The 19,378-nt window shown below is 39.6% G+C and overlaps 1 protein-coding gene across 1 annotated transcript in view; it reads left to right on the top strand.

Moving 5' to 3' along the window:
• Window positions 1-2,286: 2,286 nt before the first annotated feature.
• LOC138963634 (receptor-type tyrosine-protein phosphatase epsilon-like) overlaps window positions 2,287-19,378 on the top strand; it is a 17,628-nt gene continuing 536 nt past the window's right edge. The window contains exons 1-18 of the mRNA XM_070335480.1: window positions 2,287-2,341; window positions 2,541-2,643; window positions 3,054-3,193; window positions 3,704-4,140; window positions 4,638-4,725; window positions 5,493-5,569; window positions 5,919-6,053; window positions 6,519-6,647; window positions 9,086-9,237; window positions 10,060-10,195; window positions 10,424-10,567; window positions 12,145-12,244; window positions 13,390-13,463; window positions 13,882-14,013; window positions 14,731-14,859; window positions 15,757-15,902; window positions 16,744-16,879; window positions 17,281-19,378. The exon at window positions 17,281-19,378 is cut by the window's right edge and continues 536 nt beyond it. Coding sequence (XP_070191581.1) covers window positions 2,287-2,341; window positions 2,541-2,643; window positions 3,054-3,193; window positions 3,704-4,140; window positions 4,638-4,725; window positions 5,493-5,569; window positions 5,919-6,053; window positions 6,519-6,647; window positions 9,086-9,237; window positions 10,060-10,195; window positions 10,424-10,567; window positions 12,145-12,244; window positions 13,390-13,463; window positions 13,882-14,013; window positions 14,731-14,859; window positions 15,757-15,902; window positions 16,744-16,879; window positions 17,281-17,352 — 2,385 coding nt within the window. The 3' untranslated portion in view covers window positions 17,353-19,378. The remainder of the gene's footprint in view (window positions 2,342-2,540; window positions 2,644-3,053; window positions 3,194-3,703; window positions 4,141-4,637; window positions 4,726-5,492; window positions 5,570-5,918; window positions 6,054-6,518; window positions 6,648-9,085; window positions 9,238-10,059; window positions 10,196-10,423; window positions 10,568-12,144; window positions 12,245-13,389; window positions 13,464-13,881; window positions 14,014-14,730; window positions 14,860-15,756; window positions 15,903-16,743; window positions 16,880-17,280) is intronic.

Below are 19,378 nucleotides of genomic sequence, written 5' to 3'. Positions count from 1 at the left end.
TTAATTTCTGAGATGTTACTGTAGCAGTGTAGCGACACGTTTTGTAATAAAAGTGCGTTTTGTAATAAATTTATTACAAATCGTGTTCGGATTACACAATTTTTATTACAAAACGCGTTCAACACGATTTGTAATAAAAATTGTGTCGGTACATAGCAGTATTTCACAAATAAAAATAAAATAAAAAGATGTGTACCGGTTAGTCGAGATGAGGTGAAGTGGAAAAAAATAAAAATAAATAAATAAATAAATAACTGTTTGTTCATGGGAGGAAAAAAAATTCTTCACGATATAATCAGAAACTGTAAAGGATATTGCATGTCAGTTTGTTTCTTTTGAGGCGCTCCTTGCTTTCCTTACAGGTTTTCTGAGGTAACCATGTTCTTTCTTTTAAAATGAACTGAAGCACGCTAACCTAAACCGAAGTGTAAAATTAATATATGCTTTAGCGGTGCTCGACACAAAGAAAAATACCGAAACAGTACAGTACACCGCTTTGTATTCCACTGTATGTAATCGAGCATGACATGACTGTAGGCTTATTTACTGAGTAGACGATGTTTAAACCCGTTTCTGAGAAAAGCTAGACTGACTGTCCAGTCATCGAACCTTCAGCACATAGACACCGAGACACACAGATAGCGAAACCCATACACGCACAAATGTAGACACAGACACCTACATACATACGTACATAACACACACACACACACACACACACACACACACACACACACACACACACACACATACACACAAACACACACACGCGCGCGCGCGCAAGAATATACATACATGCACAATCAGTGACATAGACTAGTTCTTCATGGGACGATGTTTCAATAACAAATCATTTCACTTTTCTTCCTGTTTAATGGCTGAACAAACACAACCGTATCTTTAAAAATCAACAACTGCATATTCTGGTAAAATCCTGGTTCGTATGTACATGTTTAACATTTAACATAATTATTACTCTGCAACCCTCCTGCGATCAAAATTCCTTTTGGATTCATAAATCGAAGACACTTGAATTAAATATTATTGGGCGAGAAACTGTTATGTTACTTTACATAAACAGGTACTGTAAGTAACACACGCTTAAAAAAAAAAAAGGAACATTATAAAGGCCTTCAACTAGCTGTTCTTCTTTTCTTCTCCACGATCATCATCATTATCATCATCTCCACAATCATCATCATTATCATCATCTCGTCGTCGTCATCATCATCATCATCATCAACATCAACAACAACAACCAACAACAACAACAACAACAACAACTTTTTTTCTTTTTTACAAAACACAATAGAAAAGAGAAAAAAATAAATGTGTCAAGTAAGTGCATATATACAGGCTTCAACATTATTGCTACGTAAATTTATGCAATCTTGAAGCTTGAAATTACTCCGATAATATAAGGTAAGATACTCCGTACTTATAAAATCCACTGTTCATTTTCATCCTTTCGCTGACCTACTCTGTCGTACAATATCCATGCCACACACAGACACAGACACAGACACACACACACACACACACACACACACACACACACACACACACACACACACACACACACACACACACACACACACACACACACACAAGCATTGCTCAAGTAACACTTGTGTTGGGACGTAATGGTACGGGGACGTAATGGGATTCCTTTATGGGACGTATCGAGATGCAATTTTCTTGGGACCTATCGACACGCAATTTTGTTGGGACGCAATGGTACGGGACGCAATGGCACTGGGACCCAATGGTATTGGGACCCAATGGGATTGCGACGCAATGAGACGGCATTAGTTTGGGACGCAATGGTACTGGGACACAATGGTACTGGGGCGTATTGGCATGACCCCAAAATAACTAGCCCTACAAGTTTACAGAGAGAAAGAAGCAGAGGGGGGAATAAAACTTAATACATTGTTTCAGCGTGTGAGGAAGGGCTGTACGGAGAAAGGTGTAACAAGTCATGCAGTAACTGTCAGGTCAACACCACGTGTCATCATCAACACGGACAGTGTCTGGTCGGATGTGCACCAGGGTTCTCTGGAAATCTGTGTGGTAAGTATGATACCACGTCGTTATTATTAGACATATGCATGGATGGAAGAAGCGAGTTCCTTTTTTTCAGAGTCAGTAAGCAACTGGAAAACATACCTTTGGCATAGGTATAGCCATCCTAACGGTATAATCTTTCCTTGTTAACCATTGAGTCGAACACCACAGATTGTTCAAGAGTTTACATTGAACAAACGCGTCCACCCTCTTGGACGCATGCCAGCAAGCATCGGTCTTGACGTTGTCGTGTGTGAAGAGGGCATAGTATTAGGTACGCTCGAGTGTGTAAGGGGAGAATGAGGGAGAGCGTGCATGCCTGTGTGCGTGCAAATGTATGCTTTTTCAAAATGTGTTATTTTTGTTTTTGTTTGCTAAAAGTATTCCCTTTATACCAGCCAGTGTTGTTCAGGTGTATTTGACACACACGGGCTTTACACTTTAACAAAATGTTTTTGATTTGTTTGCGCTAGACACAGAGACAGAAAAGCCGTATAATACAGCATTCCTGGTTGGTGTCATCGTTGGTGTTCTGGTCATCGTTGTCTTTGCTGCTGTTCTCATCGTTGTCATCAGGTGATTTATATGCTGAAATTTAAACATACACAAACATGGTATTATAAGTTCAGAGTCCCCCTCCCCACACACACACACACCTACACACACACACACACACACACACACACACACACACATATACACACACGCACGCACGCACGTTCAAAGAGAGAGAGAGAAAGAGAGAGAGAGAGAGAGAGAGAGAGAGATATGGGGCGATGCGTGCGCGCATGTGTGTTTGTGTGTGTGTGTGTGTGTGTGTGTGTGTGGGTAGGGTGTTTTGCCGGGGGTGTTTGTTCGTGCGTGGATATGTATTTATATCTGCTTGTGCCCGTGTGTTTGTCATCATCCCTGTCTTCCTTCGTTTAAACTCTACCTCTGCAACAGCACTACTTTTACTTTTCTTCCTTTTTGTGTACTAATCGCAGACGACGCAGAAGCATTTGCAACCATGACAGCACAAAGGGAAAAGCGACAGAGATGCAAAGCAGCAGGGTGTCTACAATCAGCGGCAATGAAAATCCCCCTACCTCTCAAAACGACCCTTCGCAATCTTCTGATCCTGCAGGTACTGACAAATCATACATGTATCTGGAACTTGACTTTAGGTCTTAACCAATTAACGATTTTGGTTGACTTCATCAATGAAATACACGTTAGTCTTGCATTTGCAGTTTTACTTAGAATCCACTTATTCCTTCGATCACAAATCCACTTATTCCTTCGATCACAAATTAAAAGGTGGTTGTGTTATTTATTCGGGGATTGAAACTACGGTATATGAAATAATTAATTAGATAATGTAGAAATTAGTGTTTCTCCAATTACGAAGATGTTAAAGGAGAGAGAGAGAGAGAGAGAGAGAGAGAGAGAGAGAGAGAGAGAGAGAGAGAGAGAGAGAGAGAGAGCGAGAGAGAGAGAGAGAGAGGGGGGGCGAGGAGGTGATAAACAGATATATGTATTGAAAGAAAACAACAATAATTATGTGTTAACATACTCAATTGCTAACGCTTTGTGCCATCAAGTTTGTGTAATTATGTTTTGTGTTTAAAACAAGTAGACAAGTATCCTATTTCAGACAAGTCCAGTGACAAGAGCGAGGCTGACGTCTACGCAGTTGCGATTCCGAAATCCAAACGGCCACGTAACGTCATATACGAAAACGTCACTCTCCCTTTCAAAGCACACAAGCCCGGATCACAAGAACCTAACACTGTTACATCCAGCACGACTGTTCAACAAAACGGCACCAAGAAGACAAAAACAACAAACAAGAGAGAAGGGAAACCACCAACAGCACCCAAACCAACTCAAGGGAGATTATCCAACGCGGGACCGCAAACTTCTCCAGACCTGTTGCCGTACGACGAGGAGGAGGACTTCAAGGTGACGGACGCGATGTATGCAAATGAGGAGCTGTACGCCAACATCAAGCCGACAGGGATCCGTGTGGACAAGTTGCAGCAAACTGTGGTCAACAAACTGCGGGACGGGTCGCTGGAAGAAGAGTTCATGGTAAGGAAAAGCTGTTGCGTTTTTGACGTTTTACTGGCGTATGATAGTGCATTTATCGATAGTCCATTCGGAAATTGTGATTAGCTGACTGCAGTGCAGAGACAAACATTTTTGCTAAGGCCACTTGTACAAGACAAAAGCAACTTAAAAATGTGTGAATGCCTGCGCAGCACCAGATAGAGAGAGGAAGCTGGCCTTGGGTGTGTGTGTTTTTGTTTTTTTTAGAATTTAAGTTTGAATTGATTTACTTAGCTTTCATATTTGTTGAGGCGGTCGCCTGTGTCAAAATGACTTAATGAGTCTAGATTATGTCGTATAATTTATTTCAGTGACTAACAAATTCTCATTCCATGTTACAAGAAGACCTTGCAACATAATTATTATCATTATCATTATCATAGTACATGTATCCTCTTGGTTAGATGTTGTGTAAGAACTGTATGACGACTCAATGGTATTAGAGAGTTACATGTTGCTTTTTCTGTATTTTGTGTCAGCGAATGATCCCGAGAAAGGACTTTACACTGACGAACGGGGAGAGAAAGGAAAACTACTACAAAAACCGTTACAACAGTATCCTGCCCTGTGAGTGATTGTGACAGTTAAACATTATTGTATGTTTATCTTCTTAACCTTACTTGCTGTCCTTTGCATTGTTTCTGTATTGATTTATTTTTGGTTGTTCATTCGCTTCTTTATTCATCAATCTATTCATTCGTGTATATGTACTTGCTTATCTATTTCTTGTTGTTGTTCATTGTCTTATTTTAATATAAAGTGTGGAAGACGCTACATTTAACTAACTGTAGTTTTTTTTTATCCTTATTTTCTTTCTTTCTTTCTTCCTTTCTGTCTCACTACCTGCTTTTTGTTTGCCTAATTATTCCTCCCTCTCCAGAAATGTGAAAGTTATACACTTTTAGAACCTTCTTTTTACAGTGATAGACCGGGTTGTAAATAGTGTTAAGCATGGACCTTGCCATGTGAACTAAGAAAGGAAACACCCTTGCATCGGTCTCGAATAGCAATATCGGCTGAAGAGACCATACAATTTAATAACCAACTACTCTCTCTCTCTCTCTGTCCCTCTATATTTTGGTTAATTTGGTTACTCGTCTGCAACTATAGCTAGCTTAACAAGTCAAACACCCCATGCCAAAACAACAACAACAACCAATTAGAGAGGTAGGTTAAACGTGAATGGAAGCTAGGACCTGTCTCGGGGATGGGGATCGACTATATTTCACAGGGCCTGGCTAAGTATATAGGAACGCAACAGAGCAATACAGAGTAATCAGAACCAGATAGTGGTTCGATGCGCACAATAGTAACCAGAGGCCTTGTTTGTACAGACGACAAGAACCGGGTGGAGCTGGAACAGGTGGATGGGGACGATGCCTCGGACTACGTCAACGCCAGCTTTGTCAGGGTGAGTGTTCTGTCAGCACCAGTTGCACGTGCGGCATCAGCTGTTGTGACTGCTGTTGAAGTTTTTGTCATCGTCATTGGTGTTGCTATCATTGTTATAATCATCAGCATCGTCGTTGCTGCTGTTTTATTATTTGGCATCATCGTCTGCATTGTTGTTGATATTGTTTTCTTGATGTTTTTCTTGATATTATTGTTAATGAGAAGGAGGAGGATAAGTTACATTGTTCTGCATAAAAAAACACGTGTGTTACCTGCATCCCCATTCAGGTTTCTCAAGAACATATTATTCAATGATCCAGTTTTTGTTCTGCTTATTTCCGTGTCATGTAATTTAAATTATGCCGCAGGGATATAAACTGGAGAAAGCTTACATCGCTGCCCAAGGACCGAGAGACAACACAGTGGACGATTTTTGGCGTATGGTGTGGCAGGAGGGGGTCACTGACATCATCATGCTCACCAATGTCAAGGAGGGAAACAAGGTAAGGCAACACATAGTTGTGTCTCCTGCAAGTAGAGTGTTGTGATGTTACAGTCAGATAGCCTAATCATGCAGGTCGAATCCCAACGTCTTGTGCATGGTATGGCTGGAGGTAGATAACACTAACGTCAAGGAAAAAATAAGGTACAGAAAACGAGTCATTTCAGAAGTTCTTTTTTGATGATATATATAACTCAATTGGTGTTTGGTAGTATTGTTATGCGAGTGTTAATGTTAAACATGTTGTGGGTTGTTTTTATTTATGTGTGGTTATTATGTGTAGTGTTGTGCAGCCTCAATATTATACGAGAACTACCCGGGCCTTGGAGACAAACTTGCATGAGTAGAGTAGTGTGGGGGTTGATTGCAGGATGTCCCAATATTGTGTTTTATGTTGCGCGGTCCACTAAAGTGAACCGCAGTTTCATATCTATATATGTGATCGTAATGTTGTCATGCGTTACAGCCCAAGTGCTACGAGTACTGGCCGGCCCAGGGAGACAGGCTGACCACTGGACACATGGAGGTGACGGGGGTGGAGGAGGAGACCAGAGCTCACTTCGTCATCAGGACCTTTGACCTCAAACGAGCTCAGGTCAGTTTTGTTTAAAAGGGGTGGGGGAGGAAGATTTAGGATGGGAGAGGGGTACGGAGAATTGGGCAGATAGGCAGACAGCGAAGATGGCTAACCATGTTTTTTTTATTTTTTTTTATTTTATTCTCTTTTGGTGAATTTTTTTTTTTTTTTACATACAATGATACATATAATTCTGTACATTACAGGACATCACTTAACCAAAAGGACAGATCCATATAACCGAAAAACACTTGAACAATTACAACATACATGGGGTGGGAGGATGGGTGGGGGGGGGATGTTCAGAGCTTGGTGGTCGCAGTATCAGAAGGTTTTGAAAAAAACCAAAAAACCAAAACAAAAAATATATATATAAAGGGGTTACATCAAAACATGCATATACAGGCGCCAATCCTTGTAAAATTTATCTACTGTATTATTTACAACTGCGTTATACTTTTCACAAATAAATCTTTGCTTCAAATTTCTACTAAACGTCTGAAAATGAGGGGTCTTTTTGTTCATTTTGGAAATATATACATGGTGTTTGGCACAGATTACTAACACATCAAAAGCTTTATCGGTGACAACATTGTTCGCAACTCCAAGAAGAACCAGTTCTTTAGACAGTTTTAAATTGTCACAATGGGTGCAGTTCGCCTTTAGCCAATTTACAAATTCTATCCAAAAAGTCTGCACTTTATCACACTCCCAAAACATATGTAAAAGGGTTTCTTCATTTCTACCGCAAAATGTACACAATGACGTATCCACAATTTTTCGCAAAAATAGAAACCGTTCTGTGGGCAAAATTCTGTACAATAGTCGGTACTGGAACCATCTCAGACAAGTGTCTTTTGTTGTTTTAAAAACATGTTGAAAAATAGCCTTCTTATCTAACAAACAGTCTAAGGATTCAGACCATTTTTGGATACATTTTGGGACCGTAACATGTTCATTCAGCTTTTTGTAAATAAGTTGTGTCTTGCCTTTACAAATACATTTCCACACATTGGGCTCTGTCATAATAAAATGTTTATCAAATTCTAAGCCGATTTTTCTCTGATATTTTTTAACAGCCTGGATTACACCTTGGTACAATACAAAATCTCCTCGCACATTTGGATATTTAATTTTAAATGCATTATAGGATAAGTATCCATTTTGTCCCAAAATATGACCAATCTGAGCAATTCCATTGTCGATCCAGTTTTGAATGTACACTGTCTTTTTATCTCTGCGAATATTAACATTATAATGCTAACCATGTTTTTACTGAAAATAATCGTTAATCCATCAGTAAACAAAACTCAAGCGCCTATTTGTTTTTGATAGTATTAAGTTATATCGCCTTGCTGAAATAACTTGCATTAATAATAATAATAATAATAATAATAATAACGATTACTTATATAGCGCGTAAACCTCGTGGTGACAAGCTCAGAGCGCTTTACACTTACATAATCATAACACAAACAAGGAAAGAGAACTAAATCCGAATAAATTCGAACATGGTCACACGCACGCACACACGCACGCACACACACACGCACACACACACACACACACACACACACACACACGCGCGCGCGCACACACACACACACAATCTTTCTTTCGCCATTGTCAATGTTCAGGTAACCCGCAATGTCATTCTATGTACGCATACGTTATACTAGTACAAAACACACATGCACATACACATCTTCACGAACGCCACACTTTAGTAGATAATACACGTGGCAGCGTCAATGACTCACCGATCATGGGATCTCCTTCAGAGGTCTAACTTAAACATGTGTGTTTTGAGGGATGTTCTAAAGGCAGATGGTGACTGGGAATCTCTAATGCTCCGGGGGATTTTCTCCCAGACAAGAGGTCCCTGGTACTTGAAGGATCTCTCAAATCCATAGTTAGTTGATTTTCTGTTTCTTTTTGGTTTACTAAGTACATTGGTATCTGTTGCAGAGCGAAGAGAGGAGAGGTTTGAATATTTTGATAACATCTCAGAGAGATAAGCAGGTCCTGTACCATGAAAGAAAGAGAAACAAATGCATGCAATTTTGTATTGCATACGACTTCTTTCAGGCAGCCAGTGAAGAGATCTCAAAACAGGTGTGATGTGGTGTCTTTTAGGGGTCTTTGTGATTAATCTAGCGGAGTTGTTCTGTACTTTCTGCAGTTTTTCAATGAGATAGTCAAAAGAACCAGAAAGAAGGGCATTTCCGCAATCTAGCCTTGAAAGAACGAGAGAGCAAATGAGGGTTTTTGTAGCATCGGAAGAAAGGCAGTGGCGGATGGAGCTAATTTTTCTCAGTTCATAGTAGGCATTTCTACAGACAGTGGAGACTTGTTGTTTGAAGCAGAGAGTTTATGCACCTTGCATTACTTTAAACATGTAGCTTGCCCAGGTATGAATTAAATATGTTATGAGCTTTGTATCGTTTGTCCTGCAGGGCTCAGAGAAGCGGCGTGTGAAGCAGTACCACTACCAGAGCTGGATGGACCATGAGGTGCCCGCCACCACGCCCCTTGTCAATTTCTGGCGTTACGTGAGGTCACGTGCTCCGCGCTCGGCGGAAGCCCCGCCCCTTGTTGTGCACTGCAGGCAAGTGTAGACACGCTTTTGTAGTTCAGAGGATTATATGCCCCACCTAGTGATCGAGTGCCACAACCCAGACTTTTCCCTTAATGTACATAGTAAATGAAATGATGTGTCCAAATCTTACTAGAAGATCAGTATTACGTGTTTGCGCATGTTCTTTATATTATTCTCACAATGTAGTCACTTTTAAACCTTGACAGGTGGTCCTGATTTTTATCTTTTTTTAACGAAACTAAAATTGAATTAAAATCCATGTTTTTAATGGCCCTTCCCCTAGGAAGTCAACGCATATAAAAGAAAAATTATTAATATTCCTCTTACAAGGATCTTAACGTATATTTCTTATTGCCCCACCCCCTCCCTTACTCATGGAGAGCGGGGTCGGGGTCCTATCACGGTCGGGCTTGCTTGGTCTTGCCCTTTTCTTTCTCTCCTTTTTATATTTATTTTTTGTTTTTTGTTTTTTATTTTATTTTTTTGTTTTTAAAGCGTATCATCAACTCACGTCCCTAAAAGGAAAATTTCCTGTGAGGACGTTAAGGACCCCTAGATTAGATTAGGATTATAAAGCAAGGAATTAGGGATCGAAAGTGTCTCACAGATCGGCTAGCGTAGTGAGTTGTTATGTGATTTGTACCATCACAAATAAATGCTTCACTGACATCTTCAAAATGCTTTGTATTCCAGTTGCTTTGCTTTGTCCTTGTCTTTGCGTTGTTTTCTCCATTTCATTCCCTTTTTTCTTTAAAAGTTGTTTTTCTTTGGTCGTATATTTTATAATGCAGATGCTGATTCGTTTGTTGTCTGTGTGTGTGTTTGTTTCAGCGCTGGAGTTGGCAGAACCGGAACCTTCATCGCGTTGGACATAGTCATTGATCATGCGCAACAGAGGGCGGAAGTGAACATCTACAACACCGTGAACAGGCTGAGGGATGACCGATGTCTCATGGTGCAGAACAAGGTAACGGTCAAGGCGATAACCTGGACAGTTATAAACAACTTTTGCATTTAAACCCACCCTACTTAACAAGAACGTTTTGATTATACAATGTTTATTTGTAGACAGTTTAAAACCAGACTTGAAACAGTTTAAGACAATATAAAACCATTATTAATGTTGATGAAGTTACCCACAGCTTTAATGAATCCCTGGTCTAAACCCTGTTACCCTTACGAGTTGTGTGTTCAGGGCCAGTACGCGTTTCTTCACGAGGCAGTGGTGGAGGCCTACATGAGTGGAGACAGCAGGATACAGATGTCAAACATGGACACCGTCCTCCCACACACAGTCACCCAGCACACGCCTAGCGACATGATTGACAACGAGTTTGAGGTATAGCCGTGCAAGAAACTGATATCCTTAACCTATTGAATGCATTCAAACACATTCTGAAAGTTCTAAAGGCTTGACTAAAGCTGAAGGTCATTCTGGCCTTGTACTCATCCCCTTGCCTCTTTCCAAATATTTTTATTTTTTATTTTGGGGTGTTTTACTCCACTTGTTCGGTAAAATAAACACACGCACGTTTGTTTGTTTTGTTCTCTTAATTACCATACGTTGCACACATTTACATAATGTTATTTCAGTGCAAATACATGCATCACATTTTGGATTACTATATTGAACATACTTTTTAGATTGTTGTCAGCAAACTGATTGGTTTTTTTTTTTTAAATCGTAGGTCCTTTGATAATTTATTTCGCTATCATATCCAAATTAAAGTGTTGTTTACAAATTACATTTAGTCAAGTTTTGACTAAATGTTTTAACATAGAGGGGGAATCAAGACGAGGGTCGTGGTGTATGCGTGTGTGTGTGTGTGTGTGTGTGTGTGTGTGTGTGTGTGTGTGTGTGTGTGTGTGTGTGTGTGTGTGTGTGTGTGTGTGTGTGTGTGTGTGTGTGTGTGTGTGTGTGTGTGTGTAGAACGATTCAGACCAAACTACTGGACCGATCTTTATGAAATTTTACATGAGAGTTCCTGGGAATAATATTCCCGGATCTTTTTTTCTTTTTTTCGCTACTTTGATGACGTCATATCCGGCTTTTTGTAAAAGTTGAGGCGGCACTGTCACACCCTCATTTTTCAATCAAACTGATTGAAATTTTGGCCAAGCAATCTTCGACGAAGGCCGGACTTCGGTATTGCATTTCAGTTTGGTGGCTTAAAAATTAATCAATGACTTTGGTCAAAATCTGAAGATTGTAAAAAAAAAAAAGTGTTGTATAAAACGATCCAAATTTACGTTCATCTTATTCTTCATCAATTTCTGATTCCAAAAACATATAAATATGTTATATTTGGATTAAAAACAAGCTCTGAAAATTAAAAATATAAAAATTATTATTAAAATTAAATTGTCGAAATCAATTTAAAAACACTTTCATCTTATTCCTTGTCAGTTCCTGATTCCAAAAACATATAGATATGATATGTTTGGATTAAAAACACGCTCAGAAAGTTAAAAGGAAGAGAGGTACAGAAAAGTGTGCTATCCTTCTCACCGCAACTACTACCCCGCTCTTCTTGTCAATTTTACTGCCTTTGCCACGAGCGGTGGACTGACGATGCTACGAGTATACGGTCTTGCTGAAAAATTGCATTGCGTTCAGTTTCATTCTGTGAGTTTGACAGCTTGACAAAATGTTGTATTTTCGCCTTACGCGACTTGTTTGTTCTCTCCAAATAAACAGATAAGACGCTTACGTTTAACTATTGTCAACATAAGGCCAAGGGGTTAGTTTACAATAAAGAAAATTATCCATCTCAAATATGTATGAAATCAAAAATGCACAAAACTATATTATGATCAATTCACCAAGTCAAAAGCTTTTGTTTTTAATTAAAGACAAGAAAGAAAAACAGTTCAGATTGTATGTACTTTTGTTAACATGATTGGTGTTTTTTTCAGACACTGTGCAATATGCGTGATTTGCTGACAAGCCCATCCTACACCACGGCCAACCTGAAAGAGAACCGTGCCAAGAATCGCAACCCCAATGCCTTACCAAGTAAGAATAGAATTATCCTTCCCTCGTTTAGCAGATGCTTACGTATTAACACGCACAACTATTTAAGACTGAACAAGTTTGCTTTCAGTGGTACAAACAACACCCACAAAAAAAACCAATTTGTCAGTGGAGTGTTGTGAATATCTTGCAAGTACATTTTGAGGTGCTCGTAGGGTGTCGGATTGTAAATATACACAATTCATGTCCACTTATTATAATTGTTTATGTATAAATGAATGTACTCAGTTTAACCTTTGCCCGACCGGGTTGTCGACTACACACGGAAGACATCGTGGGGGCGTGCGGACCCATGCTTCTCAAAGAAGGAAACATATGCATACCCTTCCGTAGACCCATGCTTTCCAACGAAGCAAAAACGTGCATCCCCTTCCGTAAACGCCGTGGTTAAATTTCCGCGAGAAGTAATTAAATTAAATTATTAATTTAATAGGACCCACATTGTTATGTATTAATTTCGCTCCACGCGACTTGCTTATTAACTCCAAAATTAAACAGATCGTAGAAAATGATGTTTAGAGCCAATACCCGAAGGTTTGTGACTTCTCTCCCTAGTTTGTATGTAAGTTCCTTCAGTTTGAGAAACATGGGTCCTCACGGCCCCACGATGTCTTCCGTGGGTAGTCTAAATTTGACCTTTGTTTTTTTAATTACTTCTCGCTGAAATGTAATTATCTTTTAGGACATAAGAGCTTTTTAGGTGTCTGAGGCATTAAGAGATATTTGCAATTAAACACCCTTCTGGGTCCACACGGACCCACGACGACCGGCGAAGATTAATATAGTGGTCCTATAGCTGGCAGTATATTGATGTGGTGATATGAAAACGTTGTCGTTAATATAGGTGATACTTAACTTTTTGCACTCTCTTTTGAGTTATGTTATCATTGGTAGTAGTAGTAGGAGTAGTAGTAGCAGTAGTTCTTGTTCTTGTTCTTGTTCTTGTTCTTGTTCTTGTTCTTCTTCTTCTTCTTCTTCTTCTTCTTCTTCTTCTTCTTCTTCTTCTTCTTCTTCTAGGTAAATTGTTAGTGCTTCGCACACCATAATATAGCTACTGTTTCTTTAATGGTTGCTTTACGTAATCTTTATTCACATGAACACAATGTTAAGCTGTGTGTATGTTTTAGACGACCAGCACCTGGTGTATCTCACCAAGCACGTGAAGGGCAGGAACCAGTACATCAACGCTGTCTACATGGCGGTAGGTGCCTAGATTTATGCTGATAAAGAAAAAAAATACTAACTGTAGTTGCTTGCAATATATGTTGAAATGAAAGCATGTACATGTTCAAATTCTGCTTGGAAAATTCATGCAATGTCCGAATAGGCCCAATTGATACAACACTACATGTTATTAACATGGGGTAAATTCCAAACTCAGCCAATCATAACGTACCGGTTATCATGATAATTCTACTATGTATGGAAAGTTAAAGACTATTTTGATTGAAGCGGGGTTGGCTTGCAGTGAACAAAATATTATATCAGTAACAATACAACGCGAAAGAAAAGCGAAAAACAAACAAACACAGAAATCAGGTACAGCAGTAAAGAAGACTTCGTTTCAGCTTTACCTAAACATAAGTCAAATTTGCGTTAAAATTTTCATTTCTTTACAGACGTTCCTTCAGCAACGAGGCAGCATCATGACGCAACTTCCGCTGCCAGACACCCTGGTTGACATGTGGAGACTGGTGGACGGATGTGACGTCAACACCATCGTCAGCATTGGTGACATGAAAAGAAAGAAGGTATTATAATGTGTCCCTTCATTAGCTTTTAAGTTTACTTTGGGCCTGAATATTCAGGATCAAAATTAGGTCCCTTTGAGAGTCAGTCCCTCGAAAACATGCTCACTGCTAGAGTAAGGCAGATATCTATTTCAAAACAACACACAGGCTAAGAACATGTCACGTAAAATTAGCACTTTGCGTTCACGTTAATATTGTTATAATAGTGTGCAGTCTTACCTAAAAAGATGAAACATGAACAGCGTTGTCAACCTTTAGCAGTTCCATGTGCACAATTCATGACAATGTGACGTTCATACCTTCCTCACATGAAAGAAGCAACTACCACGTACATGTAGGTGTGCATGAAGTTTACGCTGAATTAGCACATTAAGAATGATAATTGCACGCTTCATAATATACTAAGATTCAATATTGTGTGAGTAACAGGATATGGCATTGTGTCACTACTGACCACGTAGTAGGGTTTTAAATACATGCGTATTCATACAGTTTGCTTATATGAGCTACGATATTATGTTCTGTATGTTGCACAATAAGTGTTGCTTTGGCCGAAAATGTACGGTCTTGAGTACACACACATAGTACATTTTCTGATGTGTACTAGGTGTACAGATTATATGTCGCTCCTGGTACAAAAAGGACGGGTCTCCAATACGCACGGATTAGCACCATGAGTAACACATGCGCTAAGATCCTATGTTGTGTATGTTACAGAATATGTGTTGCTACTGGCCTAAAAAGGTTGAGTCACCGATAACAACCGGACCCTACACCATCAGCCTCCAGTCTGTGGCTAAACTGGGAGATACCCTTTATAGCTACACGCTTCAAATGAGAAATGATGTGAGTATACTTTCTACAGTCAGGTAGTTTGTGTTTGTGTCCCTTTCAGATGTACATAGAAATTGGTATTTTTGTTCACACATTTAGGTCTGTCAAATCAATACTTATGCACAACTATGATAGATCTTTTGCAGCATAATACCCCACCTCAGCATCCACCCAGATCAAACGTCTCGATCAAGTGTGCAACATTCAGTAAACAGGTCAGACCTATCCGTGATGTTGGCAAACACATACGGTCGGACAAATACAACATCATTATTTGAAATGAACAGCTGTTTAAGATAATTATTTAAAGTCATTCTGGTCATAGTTTTCTTTGGAGTAGCATGCAAAATAGACCTTTGATTGGAGCGCCAACCAAACGTATACAGTAGACTCCGCTTAATAAGGTCACCTTGGTGCAGGACAAAAGTGGCTATATTAAGTGGGTGGATTTAATAAAAGCATAAGCATAAAACATAAGGAAAAATCCGTGCAGTCAGAAATTGGCCTCAAAAAGCGGGTGGCTTTATTAAACATGGCCTTATTAAGCGGATTCTACTGTACTGCTAATATGGATGTAATATATAAATAAACACATCTGACGGTGTGAAAATATACACCTTTTTTATCTGAGAAAACTTGACGTAATTAAGCAACAAGAGTTAGTGAGATTTATGTGGAAGCAATCTCCTGGCACATAGGAGAGTGAAAGTGGCTTGATCATTCCAATGCTTGTTATCTTCTCAAGAACCAGGAGACTGATTCCGCGCCACTCTAACGACTTCGTTAGACAATCAACGTAATCTCGTGTGGAAGAAAACGTCTGTCACACGACCAAGTCTGAATAGCAGGTAATGTACAATGGTACGTGCAGTGGATTGTTAACTTGTGTTACAATTTCATATAACACAGGACACCAGCAGAGAAGTGAGAGTGCTGCATTACGCGGGGTGGACAGGACAGGTGGCAGACAACATGGCGGACCTGGTTCACCTTCTGACCACTCTGCACACGTCACACCACGACAGGGGAGGCAAGCCTCTCATCGTGCAGTGCATGTGAGTTACTCAACTTGTTCCTGGCTGAATCCCTCTCTTTCTGTTGTGTGTGTTTGTTTATGTGTTTGTTAGTTGTTTTTTCGTTGTTTGTTGTTGTTGTTTGGTTCGGTTATTGATTTAATTTTGATTTTGAGATAAGTTATGTATCTGTACCATTAGTGTGTATCTATCTACTTAAAAGATGATGTGACCGCAACACGGTGGCCTAGTGGTAAGGCGTCCGCCCAGTGAGCGGGAGGTCGTGGGTTCGAACCCCGGCCGGGTCATACCTAAGACTTTAAAATTGGCAATCTAGTGGCTGCTCCGCCTGGCGTCTGGCATTATGGGATTAGTGCTAGGACTGGTTGGTCCGGTGTCAGAATAATGTGACTGGGTGAGACATGAAGCCTGTGCTGCGACTTCTGTCTTGTGTGTGGCGCACGTTAAATGTCAAAGCAGCACCGGCCTGATATATCCCTTCGTGGTGGACTGGGCGTTAAGCAAACAAACAAACAAACAAACTTAAAAGATGACTGGGTCGACGAACTGTAAATGTAATGTTTTGTTTGTCATCAATTACACGTTCCAATAACCTTGTGTTTTTATATTAATTAGTGTTGTTTTATTTTTTTGGTTAAGTCTTGCTTTCTTGTGTTGCTACCTTTGCCGCTGAAAAGAAGCGCTCCTGCCTTATAGTTGAAATAGCATGGTTCTGTCGTCTTTTGTTAAAACAAATTGATCGTGCAAGAGCCATGGGGCTGAAATTAGTAGGATGACCAAACAAGTCGCAAAGCATTATATGCTTGATAATATGAATAATTAAATCATTTGTAATTCAACATTGTTGCTAACTTATCTTTAGTGACGGAGCGTCCCAGAGCGGCGTGGTGTGTGCACTGTTGGACGTCATCAGCCGAATGACGTGTGACGCAGAGCTTGACGTGTACATGGCCGTTAGACAGCTGCACACTGTCAGACCCGAGGCCCTCACCTCTGTGGTCAGTTGATGAGTACATTGCGTGTGTGTGTGTGTGTGTGTTTGTGTGTGTGTGTGTGTGTGTGTGTGTTTGTGTGTGTGTGTGTGTGTGTGTGTGTGTGTGTGTGTGCGCGCAAGCGTGCGTGCGTGCGTATCGAACGTGTGCGCGAACGTGTTTCTTTTTAACTACGAATGACATGGTTTAGATTAATATATTATAAAGACGGAAAGAACACACACTTGAAAACCGCGTGCTAATTGTTCAGGTTCCAGCCACAAGTGTTCCCTGGAACGTGTCCCTCTTGTTGCCCATAAGGTGTATGCAGTGTGTAGATATGAACGGTACACACATATTTCCAGCTTTGATCTATTCCCTGAACATAACAGCTTCAATACTAAAAGTTAGATATGTGTTTGTTGCAGGAACAGTACCGATTCTGCTACGCTGTGGCCCATCACTTTAAAAATGCCCAGAACATCTACGCAAATACCTAATATATAACACAAGACGGTGACATGTGTGGCGATTGACAAACAACAACAACAACAAACAAGTCGCGAAAGGCAAAAATACAACATTTAGTCAAGCTGTGGAACTCACAGAATGAAACTGAACGCACTGCATTTTGTCACAATGACCGTAGTCCGCCGCTCGTGCAAAAGGCAGTTAAATTGACGAGCCTGTTTAGCGCGGTAGTGGTTGCGCTGAGCTAGCTGCATAGCACGCTTTTCTGTACCTCTCTTCGTTTTAACTTTCTGAGCGTGTGTGTAATCCAAACATATCATATCTATATGTTTTTGGAATCAGGAACCGACAAGGAATAAGGTAAAATGTTTTAAATCGATTTCGAAAATTTAATTTTAATCATAATTTTTATATTTTTAATTTTCAGAGCTTGTTTCTAATCCGAATATAACATATTTATATGTTTTTAGAATCAGAAAATGATGAAGAATAAGATGAACGTAATTTTAGATCGTCTCGATTCCCCCTCTATGTTAAAACATTTAGTCAAAACTTGACTAAATGTAAAAACAACAGCAACGACAAAAACAACATCAATGACAAAAACAAAAGCAAACGACAAAACAACAACAAATAGAAACAAAGACAGAAACAATAAACAGAACGAGAGAGAGAAAAGACCACGAGTCGCGTAAGGCAAAATTACAACATTTAGTCAATCTGTCGAACTCACAGAATGAAAGTGAACGCACTGCATTTTCAGTTTCACCAAGACAAAACAGCTTCGTTAATCCCCGCGGTACAAGGTAATCCCTGACTTTTCCCGTGCGACACGAAGTAAAACTGACAAGCCGGTACTAGTATAGCGCAATAGCGTATTGCTATAAGAAGGAAAGCGCGCTTTTCTGTAGTATTTTCAACTGTCTGAGCTTGTTTTGAATACAACATATCATATCTATATGTTTTTTGAATCAGGAAATGATAAAGAATAAGATAACATCATTTTTGGATCGATTTCTTAGATTATAATCGTAGTACTAATTAACCTATTTTCGTTAATTATGTTCACATTTTAAAAGTAAACATGACATGTGTATATATTTGCAGATTCCAAATTGGATCAAGAATACGATGCAATCAGTTTCAAATCTGTTTGCGAAAATTCGGTTTTAATGACAACTTTTATGAGCAAAATCATCATTTAATTTGTAAGCCTCCAAGCTGAAATACAATACCAAAGTCCGGGCTTCGTCGAAGATTACTTGACCAACATTTCAACCAATTTGTTTCAAAAATGAGAGCGTGACAGTGCCGCCTCAGATTTCACAAAAAGCCGGATATGACGTCATTAAAGATATTTATCCAAAAAATGAAAAATACTCCTGGGGATATCATACTCAGGAACTCTAATGTAAAGTTTCATTAAGATCAGTCCAGTTGTTTCTCTGAATCGCTCTATACAGACAGACAGACACACACACACACACACACACACACACACACACACACACACACACACACGCACACACACACACACACACACACACACACACACACACACACACAACACCCTCGTCTAGATTCCCCCTCTAAAAGGCTCATGCTTGATATCTTTTTTCTCGACATGTCTTGTTATCATTTGCAAACAGTCAGCATATTAGAAATAACTCATAATAACACCGTGATTTTGTTATATTCCTGAAGTAGATTTGATTTTGATATTTGTGTATTTAAAGAACGCAGTGAGAGAGAGAGAGAGAGAGAGAGAGAGAGAGAGAGAGAGAGAGAGAGAGAGAGAGAGAGAGAGAGAGAGAGAGAGAGAGAGAGAGAGAGAGAGAGAGTTTCTTGTTTGTGGTACACTTGTGTGTTCTCTAGCAAGTCATTGTTTTCTCTCTTTTTTTCGAGCTAGCAGTGCTTGACTTTTTTCGTTTTGAATTCAAATTGTGTTTTATCAAATACTCATTCAATACTTAACTTACGAATTTTAAAATGAAGTTGTACGGAATTAAATTGAATTTCAAACAAAATACGCAAGCCAGCTAAACAAAACAACCT

The sequence above is a fragment of the Littorina saxatilis genome, linkage group LG4, assembly GCF_037325665.1.
Source record: "Littorina saxatilis isolate snail1 linkage group LG4, US_GU_Lsax_2.0, whole genome shotgun sequence".
NCBI classification, from domain to species: Eukaryota; Metazoa; Mollusca; class Gastropoda; order Littorinimorpha; family Littorinidae; genus Littorina; species Littorina saxatilis.
The sequence above is the reverse complement of the archived record's forward strand: the minus strand, read 5'-3'. Positions and strand labels throughout refer to the sequence as shown.